Source organism: Leptonychotes weddellii, chromosome 5, assembly GCF_054177405.1.
Source record: "Leptonychotes weddellii isolate Sample4059 chromosome 5, ASM5417740v2, whole genome shotgun sequence".
Taxonomy (NCBI): domain Eukaryota; kingdom Metazoa; phylum Chordata; class Mammalia; order Carnivora; family Phocidae; genus Leptonychotes; species Leptonychotes weddellii.
This window is the reverse complement of record NC_138373.1, coordinates 70,138,246-70,157,088: the sequence shown is the minus strand read 5'-3', so window position 1 is coordinate 70,157,088 and position 18,843 is coordinate 70,138,246. Positions and strand designations below refer to the sequence as shown.

The 18,843-nt window shown below is 42.5% G+C and overlaps 1 protein-coding gene across 3 annotated transcripts in view; it reads left to right on the top strand.

Annotated features, from left to right (window-relative positions):
- The first annotated feature begins 16,138 nt into the window (after positions 1-16,138).
- Positions 16,139-18,843, top strand: part of PARP11 (poly(ADP-ribose) polymerase family member 11) — a 42,037-nt gene continuing 39,332 nt past the window's right edge. For all 3 annotated transcript variants that reach the window (XM_006742413.3, XM_031038066.2, XM_031038065.2), the window contains exon 1: positions 16,139-16,354. In XM_006742413.3, the coding sequence (XP_006742476.1) occupies positions 16,337-16,354 (18 nt within the window). In that variant the 5' untranslated portion in view covers positions 16,139-16,336. The remainder of the gene's footprint in view (positions 16,355-18,843) is intronic.

Genomic DNA, 18,843 nt, shown 5'->3' with positions numbered 1-18,843 from the left:
GCGCTGCCATCTAAGCTGATGGCCACAAGATGGGATGAACTCACTGAGAAAGAGAGAAAAGGGAAGAGCACAGACCAAGGAGTGAGCCTTGCAGGACACCTGCACTTAAGGAGTTGTGTGTGCATGTGCGTGCGTGTGTTGGGGTGGGGAAGGCAGCAAAGACAGAAAAAGGGCATTGCTGACTTTGTCAGTTCATACCTACTTTCTTGCCCAAGCGAGTGAAGACAACTGAGCATGCCAGAGAGGGTGGAATGAAGAGTATTTCCTGAAGGAGGGAGTCTTTAGCTGGGTGACCAGCCTCAGGGAGGCCCCAGGGCTGAGGAAGGTGGTGGGGAGGGTGGCTTAGGAAAGTCACCAGATTTAAGAAGAAGAAGGTCACTGGCTCTCAAGGGAACCATGGAGGAAGTTAGGGCAGATGCTCAGTCTCAGGGGCTTCAGATGTAATTAAGAAAGAAGTGGAGACAGTAGGTGGGTGTAAGGTTATACATATTGAAACAGTGTTCCCATGAAATGAACAAACATATATATGAAAAACCATATAATGTCTCTAAAAACCAAGCAGAACACTTTACGGGAGATCTAGGATGACATCAGGAAAGGGACCTGTGGACAGGGCATGAGAACCCAGGAGGTGGTAGAGTGCCCCCACGGTTCTGAGTGTTTCTGGGTGGGCCTTCCTTGTAGCTTAGCCGAGGTGCCACAGGGCAGGTGGAAGGATGCAGCCTCCTGGCAAGATTGTACACAACAAGGAAATGGGAAAGGAAAATGTCCTGTGTCCTAAAATCCCCAAATCTGTCTTTCATTGTTTGAAGAAGACAATATGAAGTCTGCTTGTAGATATTAAGTCTTATGTTGCTTTTCTTCTTTGCTTTCTTAAATACTTTTCCCACATGCCTCTAAGTCCGACTGCAAATGTGTGTCTCTGAGGGGTGTTCTAACAGGCTTCTAGTCAACATGAGAAGCCCAAGAGTTTATTCTTGGGGACAGACCCTACGACATTTGGGGAATAACAAATATTGTGCTTTGGGTCCTAAAACATCTAGCTAGTACCTTCTTAAGAAGGCCTTTATGAACACTGAGAGCCAAAAATTTCAGCCACAGTAGAATAAAACATGCTCCCTTGCCTCCTGTTTGCTTTCTTATACTCTTACCAAAGGTCTCATTAAGCCTTTAGGGCTGAAGCATCAGTGAAAATTTTTACTTTGGAAAGAACTTGTGCTTTTCTTATATTTTAAAGATCCATGTATTTATTTATTAATACATTAATAAATTTCTTAATAAATACATTCAGGTGCAGAAAATCAAGTTTAAGAAATTACCTCTCCACTTAAGGCAAAAGTCATTTTCATGAAATAAAACAGATATTGCTAAGGACTTGAAATATGACAGTCACCAGGCCACGTGCTTGACATGTATTACCAGATTTAACCTTCATAACAAGTTGATGAGGTAGGTATTTACTGTGCCTATTTTATAGATGCTGAAAGGGAGCCTCAGAGACATTCATGGGCCCAACACCAAGAGCTGGCAAATGGCAGAGCCAGAGTCCCATTCCCAGTTGGCTCCACTCACCGTGTTTCTAAACCACTAGAATCCCCTGATGGTACTTAGTGAGCCTTTTTTGCACATGCCTGCCTAGCCTTCATAGCCGTGGTGATGACGGGTTTCCCTGTAGGAGGAAGACATCTGGGAAATCCAATCTATCCGTCTTCCTCATGCCCCAATGATGCCTCACTTCCCAAAGCTTGGAAGACCTTGGCATCCCTCAGCCACACTGAGGCAGAAAGGGAGCCTTCTGCTGGTGGAGGGCAGGATGTACAGACAGCTGAAAGGCTAACAAAGCAGGCAAGGTCATACTTCCGGATCGCAGTGGTGGGGGGGTGCTTCTAGAAGTGTGACCTTAGACATGTGACGAGACTCCCTGGGCCTCGGTTTTCTCAGGTGAAAAAAGGAAGTGATCTCACCTTCCTCTCTGGGGAGGTAGAGTGGGGAGCAGTAGGTTGGGAGGGCGTGGGGAAGGAGCCCTGCCCAAGTCATGGAGACCAGGCTGGCAGAGAGCAGCTAATATGGGGAAAGCATGGTCCAGGCAATGGGCTGGCTTGGAATTTGCACCCGGGTGAAGGGTGGGGGGATGGGGTCAGGGGTTCAGGCATGTGAGAGATAAGGTTGGTTTCACAGGGATGGGATTTGCCAGGGAAAGTACTTTCCTTTATTTGAAGTGACAAGTGCTCTTGACAGTGCTCTTTAAGGGAAGGAGGAGATGTGGCTTAGGTGGTGTAATTTCTGGATGACTGTTACTGGGGAGCAGGAGTTTATGTTCCCACGCCTGATGATGCATTCAGCAATGCATGTGGCTGGGCTGTTTCTTCACACACTTTTACTTTTGCTTTCCTGTAAAGAGTTCCAGTGTTATCATTCTGTTTAACAGTTATAAACACTCCCATTTATTAGGAGCTTACTAAGCACCGGCTTTACTTGTATTTGCCTGGGAAATTTGTGCTTATCACCCCCAAGCTGGGCAATGAGTGATCTGTACAAACACTGCTTTATAAGCCTTGGACTGACTTGTTAGTATGCAGCCCTCACTATAATAGGACATGGTTCAGCCTCTCAGTTCCTGATTCCCGCCGCCCCCGCCCCCCGCCACAAGGCAGAGGTCATGACTGCCAGTTAGTGAGCCTGCTTTCAGGTGTGTGGGGAGGTTGGAGAGTTTGTGAGTGCTGCTTGGGGCATGCCCAGCTGGAACAAAGATGTTTGCTTCCTTTTACATTCTAGGCTGGCTCCCGGCCCCAGGGAACTCACAAATCACTGTCATAGCGTTTCTCATATCACACAGTCCTTATCTGTTTCTTTAGTGGTCTCTCCCCCAAGACTGTGAAGTTCTCATGAGCAAGACCTAGATGTCTTTCCTATATCTCCTCGTCCCTAACACCGATGTCCCCAACAGGGTCTGGTACAGAGTAGATGGTCAGTGTGTGTTGAGCAAAGGAATGACTTCTTTTCTCAGCTCTGTTTCTGACATGCTTTGTGAGCAGCTCATTTTTGGAAGGACTTTCTTTTTCTTTCTTTCTTTTTTTTTTAAGATTTTATTTATTTGTCAGAGAGAGAGAGAGAGAGCACAAGCAGGGGGAGCGGCAGGCAGAGGGAGAAGCAGGCTCCCCACTGAGCAGGGAGCCCGATGTGGGACTTGATCCGAGGACCCTGGGATCGTGACCTGAGCTGAAGGCAGAAGCTTAACCGACTGAGCCCCCCAGGTGTCCCAGAAAGACTTTATTTTCCCTCTGTCACAATCTCATCACAAGTCTTTCCCCACAACTATAGTACAGTTGACCCTTGAACAATACGGGTTTGAACCGCACAGCTCCAAATACACGTAGATTTTTTAGGGTACATTCTTATATTCTCTTTCCTGTGGTTTTCTTAACATTTTCTTTTCTCTAGCTTCCCTTATTGTAAAAATACATGCGTGTAATACATTTAACGTACAAAATATGTGTAAATCGACAGTAAGGCTCCCAGTTGGGGGAGCCAAAAGTTATACACGGATTTTTCTCTATGCAAGAGGTTGGCACCCCTAACTCCCGAATTGTTCAAAGGTCAACTATACTTTTGTGACTGTGGTTTGTGATTCTGAAGTGTTCTGTTAAGATTATTCATTACAACTTATTATGTACTACAAAGAGTATTTCACAATTGTTGAGGGGAGAAGCCAATCCTCCCTTTCCATGTGCTAACATAATTACACAATCCATGTTTGCTGGGATGCTCATCTGAAATTATGTAGGACACACAAAAGTAGTTTCTCCATTATTAAGAAACGTAGCTATGCCATTTATTAGATGAAATATACACCTGACCTCCAACCCAAAGCTTTAGGCTGTTGGCTAATAGAGGAAAGGTTGGATTAGAATAGGATGGGCACCAATGAGGTAAATTTGATCCTGAACCAGTTATTTGTCCATTAGACAACTTTCCTCGAATCACTTATCTGTCGTAGAACAGGGAAGAAAGTGAGCTAGTTTGGGCTTCATTATCAATTGTATACTAAAATCCTTTTCTTGTCTTGAAATGTGTTCTAGTATTAAACTACTTGAGCTCACCTTTCTGTGACTCCTAAGATAAAAAAGAAATTTCTGCATATTAGATGATTATCTAAATGTTCTGATTAGGGATAACTGGTAATGGCTTGGAATGCCTTCAATATCCCACCAAACTTTTTGGAGTATCCCCTGGATAGTGCTCAACAGGGAGAGGGGAAGAGGGCAGGAGGGAGTGACCTGGTACATGCAGATCAATAACAATACAGTCCCACAACACACCCACACCTAAATGCCACAAGGATGATTATGATTAAGTGTCAGATGATCTACACTGAATGCATCGGAGATTTCGAGAGAGGAAAGCACTGTGCCTGCGGGTGGTTAGGAAACACTTCCCAGGAGAATGGGTAACTATGCTGGGCTTTCAAGAGCAGGTGCAAGCTGCCGGAGAGGTGGCTAGGGATCACATTTTACCTTAGGGAATGGCCTGAGCAAAAGGATGGGGAGGCCCCGGCACGTGGAAGAGTGACATGGTCCAACTGAATGGAGAGAAGGCTTGCACCTGGGAGAAGGAAGAGACACAGCTGGAATGAAATGTTGGGGCCAGAAATGGTGGACTCTGAGCACCACACTAAAGAATTTGGATTCTAAACCAAAATATAGCTTTGAAATTAAAAAAAAAAAAGCAGGGGGCGGGGTAGAACAGATTTTATTGAGAGGAAACTGAAAGCCAAGATAAAGGAGAAAAGTTAGTAAGAAAATGTCTGATTTTTTGCGACATAGAACAGAGACCATCCGACCTTGAAGGGCCCTTCCACATCATCTGGTCCAAATGCCTTATTTCACAGATGGGGAAATTTCAGCTGAAATGAAATCAAAACCTGCCCATGCTCACTCAGCTAGTGAAGGGCAAAGCCAGAGCTAGAAACTAGCGTGGTGTTCTTTTCACCCCCCTTAATAAATTCAAATCTCCAGACTTAGACAAACCGCATCCCAGGTTGCTCAAAGGACTCCCAGAACCATTGTCGATAATCTTTGAAAAAGCATGGAGAATAGGAGAACTGTTAACAGACAAGAGAAGAACAAAGTTGTCCCAATTCTCAAAAAGGGGGAAGGGGGCATATTATAAAAACTATAAGCCAGTCAGCTTGACAATTATCCCTGGCAGAATTCTAGAACAGAATTTTAAAAAGCTATTTACTCCACAAACATTATTATAATAATAGAAACGAAGGGGGAAATAACCCACAATTTCACCACTTTAACCCATCAACTGAACAGATTATTAAGTAGACTCTTTGTAAGTCTTTAGAAAAGCAGAGATCACTCAGAGCCAACCCGAAATCTCAGAAAACAAAACATGTCTTCATTTATTCCTTTTTTGATAGGGATATTAGACTGGTAGAAAGAAGAGGCATCAAAACCATCCTTGCTTTCAGCACGGCAGTTGACAAAATCTATCATAATCACCTTGTGGATAAGACATGACCTGGCTGATAGCCAGTGGGTACAGCCACGGCTGGGGTAAGAATTATACCTAAAGACTGCTGATTAGTGCATATGTCAGCCTGCCGGGAAACCATGGCGGCGAGCCTGGAGGTCTCTCTTTTACACGTCCCTGACAGGATTTTTGTCTATGTCTTAGAGGAGATGCCTATCAGATTTTCATATGACACGAACAAGGAGGGAGAGCTAATATGAAGGAAGATAGGATAATATTAATTATAATAGCAAACACTTACCGAACACGTGAACACATGAATTGTGTGAAATAGACTTCTTCCACAAAGCTGTCACATTTAATTTGCACTACTCTCTGAGGCAGGTGACAACATTATATCTCCATTTCAGAGATGAAAAAACTGATGTTTTAAGAGATCGAGTCATTAGCCTCAGAGGACACAGTTCATGAGCAGGGGAACAAAATTTTGAATCCTGGTATGCCTAGCCCCTGAGTCTGAATTAAATGAGTCTGTGTAATTATAACAGAGCACAGCCATGAGCCAAAATCTATGCTACATCACAGAGCTAAACAGCTGAATTATAATTTTAAAAATGAATTTCATAGACAAGGATTGAGCTGGTCTGACCCACCACGAACATGTGAGTGACCTGGGAGCTGGTCACAGGCTTCAAAAAGAAAACAGTGGAGAGAGTTCACCAAATGTGGGTCCCCTTCCTAGAAACACAGCATTTGAACCAAGGCAGCTGACAGTTCTGTTGGCTATGTGATCAGAACACGTGTTAAGATAAATCAGAAAAAGGCAACCAAAAATCGATCCAGAAACCATGTTATATAAAAAAGGGTTGAAGAAATGGATACTATTTTAGGCTGAGAAGGCCTAAACCATCACATATTTTAAAAGAAGTCATAGAAAAAAGGCTGTTTATTCTGCATTCCTTTAAAAGGAAGAATGGAGATCTATGGGTAGAAGTTATAAAGAGCCACACTTGGGCTCAACCTAAAGGACTCTCTGTTGGAAATTTCTGAAAATATAACAGGCCACTTCTCTGAGTGGTCAGTTTGCCATTACTATAAGAGTTTAAACAGATGGAGCGAGCCCTTGTTAATGTGGAAGAGATTAGTGTGGGAGCTGGGAGGAAGACAGAGGCCATATAAGCTCCTTTCTAAATCCAAAATTCTAAGACTCAACTTAGATGTTATCTCATCAGAACTTGGTTAGTGGTTATAGTTCAAATGGTGAATAGTTTATCAAATGGTCCATCAACTAATCCTGAAACAGATCCAAATATGTTAAAACAATACAGCTTGTTGGGAAATGGGAGAGTTTCTACTTTAATCCCTAATTTAATTTGATTTAATTTTGTAGCTACCTGAATTTATATCAGCATTATTTAACTGGCAAAGCCCCATCCATATCAGAACAAGAATCTAAAACCTCTCACTTTTGATTATGGTGCACAGTTAAGCCTCCTGACCGCCTATCTTTTTTTGACACTATGTAGTTAAGTGATCTATAGTTCTTTATAAATGCCTTTACTCCTAAGTACATATTATACTGCTTTTATTTAGTCTTGACCATTTGGTTGATTTAGGGTAAAGCAGTACAATTAGATTATTGCTACTCCAGACAGCTATTCTGAAATGTGCTTGACAAAAGCTGATCTTGCCCACCCAGAAACAAAGGAATTCTCTGGCTTATTAGAGAGTTTGTGCTCGCCTTCCCCCCCCCCCCCATTAGAGCCCTTCTTGCCTGTGTGCTAGCGCCATCTAGTGAGGAAATGATGAAGTGAGCACATTTTCCAGCCAGGGAGCAAAAACCCAGTTTCAGACAATCTATGAGGGACCACCATTCCTTTCTGCACCCCGGACTATTTGGATTGGAAGAAATCTCCAGGGGCCAAATATTTAATATCCTTGTATCATCCAGGCAGCTTTTCCCCAAGATCCTACCCAGAGATACTGATTTTTAGTCTAGTCTCAGAGTAGGCATTCATCCAGGAGGGCCCCGGCTGAAAGAAATCCTCCCAGGACAAATGAAAATGAAGGAATCGAATGGTAGAGATCAAGGTGATTTTTCTTTTCTACTTCCTTTTAGTACCCCCCGCCCCCCACCTTTTTTTTTAAGAACTCATGGCAGGTGAAGACATATAAAGGCATGTTACTGGAGACCTGTGGAAATGATCAGTATAGCCTCAGGGAGTGGGAACAGATCTGAAATGAAAGCATGAGATAGGAAAACGCACCAGCACCCTGAAATAGAGGGGAAGAACTTAAGATTCTTCAGGGCAGTGATTTTTGAGAAGTGGTTGCCAGGCAAATCTTGTTCAACTCTATGGCAATAATGAGCCTCGTCTTAAAACTACTCCACATTTAGCTCCCCGGACTTTGAAGAAAAGGATATTATATGCATTCCTGTTCCAGTTTTAGGATCATTCAGGATTGTGGATAATGTCAGGAATATTCTATCAAGTAAGAATATAAGCATAAGAGAAGCATCATCCCAAATGCTAAATGCTGATGGAGGGATTTGGATTACCTGTTTGCTAAGATTCCTTTTCTACTCTGAGAGTTTCTTATTCTGTGATGTGAGGCCATCCACAAGATCTACAAGGAGTGCCTTTGCATCAGGGGTACCTGTCCCAAAAGGCCCATGGTTTGGCAGAGTAGGAGCCCTCTTGTTTCTTCAGTTGCACAGGTGAGTCAAAGCAAGGTGATCTGGACCGGAGAGCGGATAGTCATTCTCAGCTGCTTCCTGTTCCTTGCATTCTTTGGATGGTTTGTGTATTTACTTTATATCTTTATCAAGTCTTATATCTGGCTCTCTTATTAGTTTCCTTCAGTAAATGAAAAGTTCCTCAAAGGCAGAGAGTTTTTCTTTTGCTTCCTCTGTGTCTGGGCATCATGGTGCTGACATCCCTTAGCCCAGCATCTGATTTGTCTCATTATGACACCAAATCATGGACTGTGAGATCTGGCAGCAACATTGGAGATCACCTGGTCCAATTATCTCATCTTTTAGATGTGAAATTGAGGTCCCAAAATGGGATGTGACTTGTTCAGTATCACCCAGCAAGTTAGAACCAGAGCTTGGATCAGCCGCTGAGTCTCCTGACTGTTATAGACTTTAACATGACATCTTAAGCTGCTCTCCGATAATGGCAGGGAGCATGTGCCTCCCCATCCTCAGCTGGAAATAGCCAGCCACAAGCAAGAAACTGCTTCAGTGTGTGAATATTGCCTTCTCATGTATGCAAATTTTGCCTTCCACTCCATAATATGTATGTTTGTTTCAACATACCCATGTTAGAATTATTTTTTCTAATAAGAAAAATTGGTACTGAAGGTATAATGGGAAAGAGCCATTTATTCCTTGGCATAATGCTGTAAGCCTTGGAGTCAAAGCAAAGGTGTAATTTTGGGTTGAGTGCTTGGGGTTTAAGAATGGTAGACATTTTTCTGAGTGTGGTTCTGGGCCCCCTGAAACTATGTGAAGGACAGAGGAGGGTTAACAAAGGATGTGAAAGCCAAGGTCCTGTATTTTTTAAAAATGAATTGTTTTAACAGGTTTTTTGAGACGTAATTCACATACCATACAATTCCTCCATTTAAAGTGCATAATTCAGGGTGCCTGGGTGGCTCAGTCCATTAAGCGTCTACCTTTGGCTTGGGTCATGATCCTGGGGTCTTGGGATCGAGCCCCATGTTGGGGAGCCTGCTTCTCCCTCTCCCTCTGCTCTCTCTCTCTCTCTCATGCTCTCTCAAATAAATAAATAAAATCTTAAAAAAATAAAGTACATAATTCAATGGTTTTTAATATAATAAAGTTGCTGTATCTTGAGAGAACTGGACATAGAAAGCATGAGAACAGCCAGTGATCAGTATGTTACAAACGTACCTCCTCCACACAGTGCCTTTTAAAGTGGAAGGAAAGGCAGTATCTAGTTTTTAAATGCAGTGTATGCTCTGTCCTGCCTCCTAGTGATCTGTAGGGCATTATTAATCTACAGAAGCACCCCAACTCTTCCTCTCACACTGAACCAAAGTTCTATCCATAGACTTGATTTGCTGGGCAAAAGCGATTGACTTCATGGTGAACTTGCAGAAAAGATCAGTCCTTGAGTTGATGGGGGAAGGGAGCAAGGGATCAGGGAAAAGGATATAGGTGATCAAGGAATGAGCAACGCTGCTTTTTTATAAAGAATAACGTAAATTTATCCTGGGAGAGTACTTGAATTCCAATTGCAATTAGGTAATCGGGGCTGGTATCAGAAATATATGGGTTAAGACCACAATGAGAAATGGCATAGAGTAGTGATTAGGGGCGCAGGCTCTGAAGCCAGGCACCTACTGAGGTTTGAATGTTTGGTCTTCGGCCAAGGTAATTGATCTCTCTGCGCCTCGGTTCCCTTACATATAAAAGGGGTGAGAACACCTACTTTATAGGTTTGTTGTGAGCATTATATTTGCTAATATATATAAAGAGCTTATAACAGTGTCAGACACATACTTGGTGCCATGTAAGTATTTGCTAATTTTTATACCAGGCCCTGTTCAATCTGCACATCTTCTCTGCTCCCCCTGCTCACACACACACACTCACACACACACTCCTTAGGATCTTTGCACCCTGTTCCCTCTGTATGGAATACTCTTTGCCCAGATATCCATCACACTTGCTCCCTTACCTCTTCCAGACTTCCTCAAAGTTACCTTCTCAAAGAGGATCATCCTGATGACTCTCAATATCCCTTACCTTGATCTAGGTTCATTTTTTCTATAGTTCTTATCACCCTATAACATACCACACAATGTACTTATTTATTACATTACATTATCAGTTTCCCCCCAGCCCCAGGCCGAGACCAGCCCGCCGCCCCCCACCCTTGCATGTAAATTCCCCATGGGCAGGGATTTTTCTCTATTTCATTCACTGATGTATCCTAAAAGGCTAAAGACAGTGCCTGGGACATGGGGGGTGGTTGGTAAATATTTGTCGAATGAAGAATTCAAGAGTAATTCATATTAGATAATCTGTTGTAATTTCTTGACCTCCCTGCTCATTAGGAACAGGCATCAGCCCCACATGCCTGGAATGACCTCATGCAGGCAAGACACCCTCCGGCCGCTCTTTCCACCACCGAAGGCTTTTACTTGCCTCCCTCTCTCCTAATTTTTAAAATTATTTCTTATGGAAGTGTTTTCCTGCTTTCCGCTTTTAACCTCAAAGCTTCTCACACTCCTTTTCTAAGTCATTTCTGTTGCCCCTTTCCGGATCAGTCCTATTAAGTCCTTCTTTACAATGTGATGACCAAAACCCTAATGTGGCATTCCTGGAAGGAAAGCCCACAGCCAGGAATGTCACAGCTCCAGAGCCTTTTCAGACTCTCCATCCTCTAATTAGGATGGCCACACATCTCAGCTACTGCTTTTGACTGTTGCTGTGAGCTGCATGTTGATGCCCATCATTGTGCCTAGATAATTTCCCTGAGCAGCTAAAACTAATAATCAGTGGTATTTTCAATAGAGCCTTGCCATTTAGTGGGTGAGTTATTTAGCACTTCATTTTTTTTCAGTTGAATTTAATTTCTGGTCATGTTTCCTAATTAGGAAGATTTACAGGATTCATTTTGATTTTTTGAAAAATTCCTTCCCAGGAATGCTTATCTCAGCTTCAGCAAATGTTTCATCTGCTTATTTCACCTCTTAATTCCTGCTGGGGTTGTTAACGTGTCAGACTTCAACAGCAGGGCTGATTCTGGGGCTGCCTCATTGTTGGCTCTTTTTCAGACTGAGCCTGGGTCTTTATATTCAAGGCTGATGGGCACAAATGCAGCTTTTTCTCTCTTACTCCTGGACCCTCTTGTGGCCCCTCAGCAATCCTTTTGCGCCTTCTTCCGGTCTCTGGCTCCTCCTTTCTGTCAAATCCAGCCTGTCTTCCATATGCATTTCTAGGGCTCCCCTATTTCGAGCCCTGAATGTGGCTTTTAAAAATAAAAACTGTTACAGAAAATTTCATTAAAATAATAAGTGATGCTATCTCTTGCATCTCACCACTTACTTGGTTCTCCTTTCTCCTCCTATCATCTGTACGTGAGATTGATTTTGTTTGCACAAATTTGCCTTGCTGCTCTGTTATTTTCGCACTTTCCAGTGATAGGTCTCCACTGCTCCTTTTCTTCTCCTCGCTCCTTTCCCCTCAGGCATTTCCTCCTCCTCTCCTGGTACTCAAAGAGCTAATAAACTCAACCAGGTGGAAGGGGGGCTGCAATCACTCAGGATCCTTGGGCTGGGATTAGCTGGGCTCTGGACACCTCCAGCCAGAACACACATAGAAAACACCAAAGATAAAGTAAACTGTCTTCCGTTTGTTTGGTCTTCCTGAGAAAACCAGTGCCCGTTTCTACTGCACGGTGACCAGTGTTCATAGTTTCTACTGCCGTGGCTCTTTGCCCAGAGCTGTGATGCAGAGGGGAGCATTCCCAGTGCTGGACTTGGTGTGACAGGGAAAATTTCAGGCATTACAGGCAGAGAGTAATCTATGGAAAGACTATGAGAGGTGGAGCCCCAGAGGTATGGGAGAATACAGTGAAGTTGTTTTCTATGAGGATATTTTTAGAAAGTCCCAGATCCATTGGGTTTCCTCAGCAAAATAGGAGGTGGACTATCAGTACAATTTCAAATACCCAGAGGGCCTCGGTAGGCAATTTAAGGATGAGAAATACTGGCCTGGTAACTCAGGTAACACAGAGACCATCCGTAATGGGAAAGGGTCAGCGAGACTTTGGCCAGTTGTTGGCACAGGTGAGAATACTGCGACTAAGGGAAGCTGAAAAGCCACAGGATTTCATGTGAAATTTCCCAGTTTTAAGATGGCAGCCACTTACCAAAAAAATTTCAATAGTCTGTGTGTGCCAAAGCTCATTAGCTATGAGTTTACAACCCCAGGACTAAATGATCATTAAGGTCCCTTCCCACTCTTACTCTCTCAGTGGTCATAACTCAAGAATGATATGGAAAAAAAATTAATACTAAAATTTGCACAGCTATTTTCAGTTTATGAAATACGTTCCCTTCATATTACTTTGAGATACAGCAGTTTGTATTTTAAAATCTGATATATATTTGGGGCACCAGAGTGGCTCAATTGGTTAAGCGACTGCCTTTGGCTCAGGTCATGATCCCAGGGTCCCGGGATCGAGCCCCTCATCAGGCTCCCTGCTCCTTGGGGAGTCTACTTCTCCCTCTCCTTCTCCCTCTCCCTCTGCCTGCCGCTCCCCCGCTTGTGCTCTCTCTCTGTGTCAAATAAATAAATAAAATCTTTTAAAAAAACAAAATAAAATCTGATGTATATTCAAACCGGTTGTGTTCTCACCATTCCATTCTCTGACCACCAGGCCAGGCAACCCTAAGACTTCAAGAAAATGAAGTATAGGGGCCCCTGGGTGACTCAGTCGTTGGGCGTCTGCCTTCGGCTCCGGTCATGATCCCAGGGTCCTGGGATCGAGCCCCGCATCGGGCTCCCTGCTCAGTGGGGAGCCTGCTTCTCCCTCTCCCACTCCCCCGCTTGTGTTCCCTCTCTTGCTATCTCTCTCTCTGTCAAATAAATAAATAAATAAAATCTTAAAAAAAAATGAAGTATAGTCCCAACCCTACAAAAGATTGAGGAGTTGGTCCCAATCTTTCCAGTTAAACTTGCTTTGTAAAAATCCCCACCTTTGAAGAAGAGCTAAATAACTTAAACTGCTGCTATTCACTTAACAAAACTTGTTAAACACAGACACAAAAAACACCAGTAACCATGGACCAATTTCATTAATTATAAATAAATTTTAATCCTAAATAAAAGATTAACAAATTGAATCTGGCAGTGTATTCAAAGAATAATGAATATATGGCAAAGCAGAGTTTATTTCAAGAATGTAAGGGTAGGTTGGACATTAGGAAATCTACTATAGTTCATTATATTAATAAGTCAGAGTAAAAAGTCAATCTGGTAATAGACCTTAAGAAACAGTTAATAAAATTTAACCTCCTTTCCTAATTAAAATCTTATAGTAAATTAGGAATAGAAGAAAACTTCTTCAAAGATGACAGTGTATTTTTTTAAGATTTTATTTTTAAGTTATCTCTACACCCAATGTGGGGCTCGAACCCACACCTGAGATCAAGAGTCACATGCTCTACCAACTGAGCCAGCCAGGCACCCCAAGATAACAGTGTATTTAAAGGATATCAAGAATCAACTAGGGGCAAATACTTGTCTTACTACATTATAGACTGAATGCCCATTATCTTGTCCTGTATTCTTCAAAAGTTTTCTGAGGTTTTGGCCAATCCAACAGGAAGAGAGAAAATGCATTATTTGTAGGTGATATGATTGTTGACATAAAAATTCAGAGAGATCAGCTGGCAAATTATTAGAACTAATAAGACATTTTCACTGTGTTAGGATAAGAGATAAATAAATAATAAAAACGAAGTTTTCCTAATTTACAGTAATGATAAATATCTCATTCGCAATATTACCAAAAAAAAAAAAAATATCTAGGAACAAACTTCACAAAAATTGTGCAAATCTTTGTGAAAATTTTTTCATATCTTTGAAATTTAGAATACCTAAATACATGAAGAGATGTATTCCTGAATTTGAAAATTTTGACTCATGAATTTGAAAATTTTTAAAGAAGAGAATTAGGAGAGGACTTGCTTTATGAAACAGCAAATATATTACAAAGCTACAATGATTTTAAGTGTGACATAGCACAAACCATGAGAGACTATGGACTCTGGGAAACAAACTGAGGGTTTCAAGAGGGGAGGTGGGTGGGAGGATGGGGTGGCCGGGTGATGGGTATTAAGGAGGGTATGTGTTGTGATGAGCACTGGGTGTTATATGCAACTAATGAACTGTTGAACACTACATCAAAAACTAATGACATACTGTGTGGTGACTAACATAACATAATAAAAAATATAAAAAAATAAGTGTGACATAGCACAGGAATAAGCAGATAGCTGATAGAATAGACAAAGTGTTCAGAAACATACAAACGCACACACATTTAGTTCATGATTAATGGTGCCACTTCAAAGTAGTGGGGAAGAATAGATTATTCGACAGGTGATATCGGGGCAACTGGTTAACCATTTGCAAAAAGTAAAGTGGAAAAAAATAAGGTGAAGAAACCTATCTCAATCCATTTACAAGAAGAAATTAGAGATTTCAAATTTACACATTCTTCTTGAGTATAGTTTGGCAAAATGTTTTAAAATTTGAGATTTCTATAATCTCTTATTAAACGATTCCATTAATTTCTTAAAAGATTTTATTTATTTATTTGAGAGAGAGAGAGAGCATATGCTTGAGCGGGGATGGGGACAGGAGCAGAGGGGGAGGAAGAGGGACAAGCCCCAAGTGGGGTTTGATCTCAGGACCTGAGACCATGACCTGCACTGAAACCAAGAGTCACATGCTTAACCAATTGAGCCACCCAGGCACCCCTAAGCAATTCCATTTATAAGAACTAATTCCAACGAAGTAAATGGACAAATGTACAGAAACGTCTGTACAAGAATGTTTATTGCTGCACTTTTTAGAATAGTAAAAAATTGGAAACCACTTACATGACTGTCACAATGGATTATTTCAAAAGTGTGTGTGAGAGAGATATACATACAAACCTTGGAATGCCATGAGTCTGCTTCAAAATGATGGAATAGATTTATATATATTGGAATGAAGGCTATCCACATGATATTAAGTGAAAGAATCACGTTCGGTATCTGTAGGTATTCTTTGATTTTTTTTTTTTTTTTATGTGTGGAGCTATGGAAAAGCCCAGAAGGAAATATGACAAGCTGTTTCTTTTTCCTTCTCCCTGGGTAGATTCTATTTTTTCGCCTAGAAGATTCTCCCCATTTCTTAAGAGCTCTTTATCCAGGTAACTTCAATAGTACATCCTTGAGGTCTTAGCTTAAACTCTGTTGGGGGGAGAAGGGAAAGCAGAAACCCTATCCCTAGGTAAGCATGCTCTCATTGAACCCTGTACTTGCCACACTACCTACAAACCATACTACACTTTTTTATTTATCAAATTACTTACTTTTTGGGTTTTTTTCCCCCTAGACTCTAAGCTCCGTGAGGGCATGGACTGCATATGGGTCTAGCGTTCCAGAGCCTAGCGCGGTGTCTGGGAAATAACTGTCGCTTATTGAGCTCTTACTGCATGCCAAATACTGTGGTTGGCGTTTTAAATGATCTCACTACACCCTGAGGTAAATGCTATTATTCTCTCCATTCTGAAGACGGGGAAATTGAAAGAGAGTGAAATTTGTCCCCAAAGCCGTTGTCCCGCTGGGATTAATTCCCAGGCCTGACTCTTGGCCACTACACTCACTATATAGTGATCAATAAATACCATACGAACTACAACCAGCCGCGGCTTGAGGGTCACTTGGCGGGGACATTGCGCTGGAGACATAGCACTGGAAAGGTGATCGGAGGAGAAGCCCTTTAAACCCGCTCACAAGTTAGATACTCGCAAGCCCCGCCCACTACGACCCGCCCACCAGCCCGGAAGGGACCGGCTGGGGCGGGACGAGCTTCCGGGGGCGGGGCGGGGCCAGCGCTGGTTGGCCGGCTTCGGGCGGAAGTCGGGAGGGTCGGTGGTCCGAAGACGCTGGCTTGTGACAGGGCGGGGTAGAAGGAAGGCCTACATAAAGGTTGCCTCTCCATCCCTTCGCTCCCGGGGACCCTCGGAAAAAACCCAACACCCCGGCCCCGCGGCTAGCCCCTTCCCCCAGGCTCTCTCCGCTCGATTTCGCCACCGTTATGTGGGAAGCGAATCCGGTGAGTAGCCGGGCGGGACGGGGCGGACCCAGTGGGCGGGGTTGAGGAGAGAGGGGCGGGAGGGGGTTCCTGGGAACTGCTCCCCCTCACCCGCTTCGGGCTGGGTGTTGAGTTCCGGGACCCCGAAGATCCTGGCCCTTGGGGCTTCTATAGTTTCTGGCTTTTGAGCGGTGGAGATAGCTCCGTGGGTTTTCCAACGCATTATTACTTTCTGTTACAGTTATTTATTTGACTTGCTGTGGTTTCTCCGCCTCCGCCTCCCCCTCCCCCCACCGTCTTTTTAAACTTTGTGTTTTGCTTTCTAATCGGAGTTCCGGGGCTTTGGACCTGTTCCTCTGCCTTTGCCTCAGGTGTACCTGCCAGTCCCATCCATCTAAAGCGAGGGGATTCGACCCCCGTGTCTTGAAAGGGCCTAAGAGGAACCATCAGTGCTCCTTTTTCCCTTCTTGGTGGGCAGTCATTTCAAACTTGGGGGGACCGAGTGTATGTTCTAAGCGTCTAGGTGGTGAAGTTCTTAGATTTTTTTTTTTTTCCAGTGGACAGAACTGATGACCTGGAACTTTTCAACTGCAAGTCTTGTCTCCCTCCTTCTTGTCTGACTCCGGTATTTGCATTCTGTCTGCGTGTATTTTGGTCTGCTTTGCTTTTATACATTTCTTTAATGTGCAGCTCTCAAAGAGTGGAATCCGTTTGCCCAGAGTATTCCATTCATCTCTTGTTAGAGTTGAAATCGCCTAGTAACATGGCAAATGTACACCTTAGGAGTTGACTCAGGAAATGGCAGAATCCCGTTTCAGCAAATTGTTGGACTGAATGTGTGAAATTACCGCGTGTGCCGAGATAACTGCCCAGATTTACTTACAACCCCGTTTTCATACTTGCAATACTCTTTTGCTGTAATCAACACTTTTTTTTTCCCATTTCTGGAATATATTTCCAGATGAGTTGGAGTGTTTATCAGTTAATTCTGTTATGTTTTTAAGTTTTTATCCAGTAGAAACTAGTCTGTTGGTCTGCATTTGTTGGTTGCACATTGTGGTTGCATCCCAGTCCTTCATGTTACTGGTCGTCATCTAAGATCTTTTTTTTGGGGGGGGGGAGGTTCATACATATAACCCTGCAATATCAGCCCACATCACAGGAAAGTAATTGCTGGGATTTGATTTTAGCAAAAATAATTTAGAATTATGAGAATGTGCTCTCTGCGTTTGTATTCAGTTTCACGATCTGTCATCAACAGTCTTCATTTTCTGCCATTATACATATATGTGTGTATGTGTATGTGTGCATCTGGCGTCTGTGTCTTCAGTTTTTATTAGCAGTCCTTTTCGTCTTGGTTTCTCCATAACAAACTTTTTAGTCATCTAGGTATGTCTTGCTCGAAGTCACATGTTTCAAATTCTTCATTATATTGTAAGCTCCCTGTGGGCAGGGATTTTTGTCTGTTTTGTTTATTTCGGTATCTTCAGGCCAGAGAACAGAGCCTGGCACTTAGTAGGCACTCAGTAAATATCTGTTGAATTAGCAAAGGTGACTGGATTCAGTACTAGAGGGAGTCCTTTGCTCCTACTGTTCATTCTCCCTCCTCCATCACATATACATTAGCAATTGCTATTGGATCATTTGTATGTTTGTAAGGATTATAAAGACATTAGTGAATGTCTTATAAATTTGTTTTGTTATATAGCATTATCTCATTTCTTTCTCATTATACATTTCTTTGTATGCTGTTTCTTCTGACATCACCCTAACGATTTTGCTTGATTTCACCAGAGCAGACTGACCTTTGTTAATAGTGGCGAACCTTCCACATATAATCCCACGTTCTTCTTTCAGCCCCTATTGTGCTACCCTAGTATGTCTTAATGCTACTCTGTTTTCTTACTGATACTGGTTTCCTTCCTATGAACATATGAATTCTGTCAATAAGGACAGTTTAGTTTTTAAAAATACAGTCAATGTTCTGTATGTGTGTTTCTCTAGTAATTTGTTAGTTTATAGTAATAGAAGCAGCATCTGGACAGTTTGTCCAGCTGTGCTCATGGGATGAAAATTAATTTTAATGTTACCCTAAGCCAAACACATTGGAAATTTAAAAAAACAACAAAAAACTACAATGTATCCTAAAGAATGCAGATGACTTTTGCATTACCCATCAATTGAAATTACTATTTGCCATTTCTTACCATTGAATGAGATCATAAATTCTACTTTGTGAAGCAAGGCCACTGTGAACTGCTCTAATTGAGGTCTTCTGCCTAGTTTCTCCCTGTATATTTTTGATAGCATCTATGGCCTTAATGTACCACCTATGAGCTGCGGACATACCTCCTATTGCAAATATACCTTCTGTATGATACTGTATTCTACCCACAAGTGGCTTTGAGAAAATGTTACACTGATGGCCATGGTAATACTCAGAAGCAGCTGCCCCTTCCAAGTGAAAAGTCCCCATGACATGGTTTGAGTGTGGAAAATCAGCACTGAGC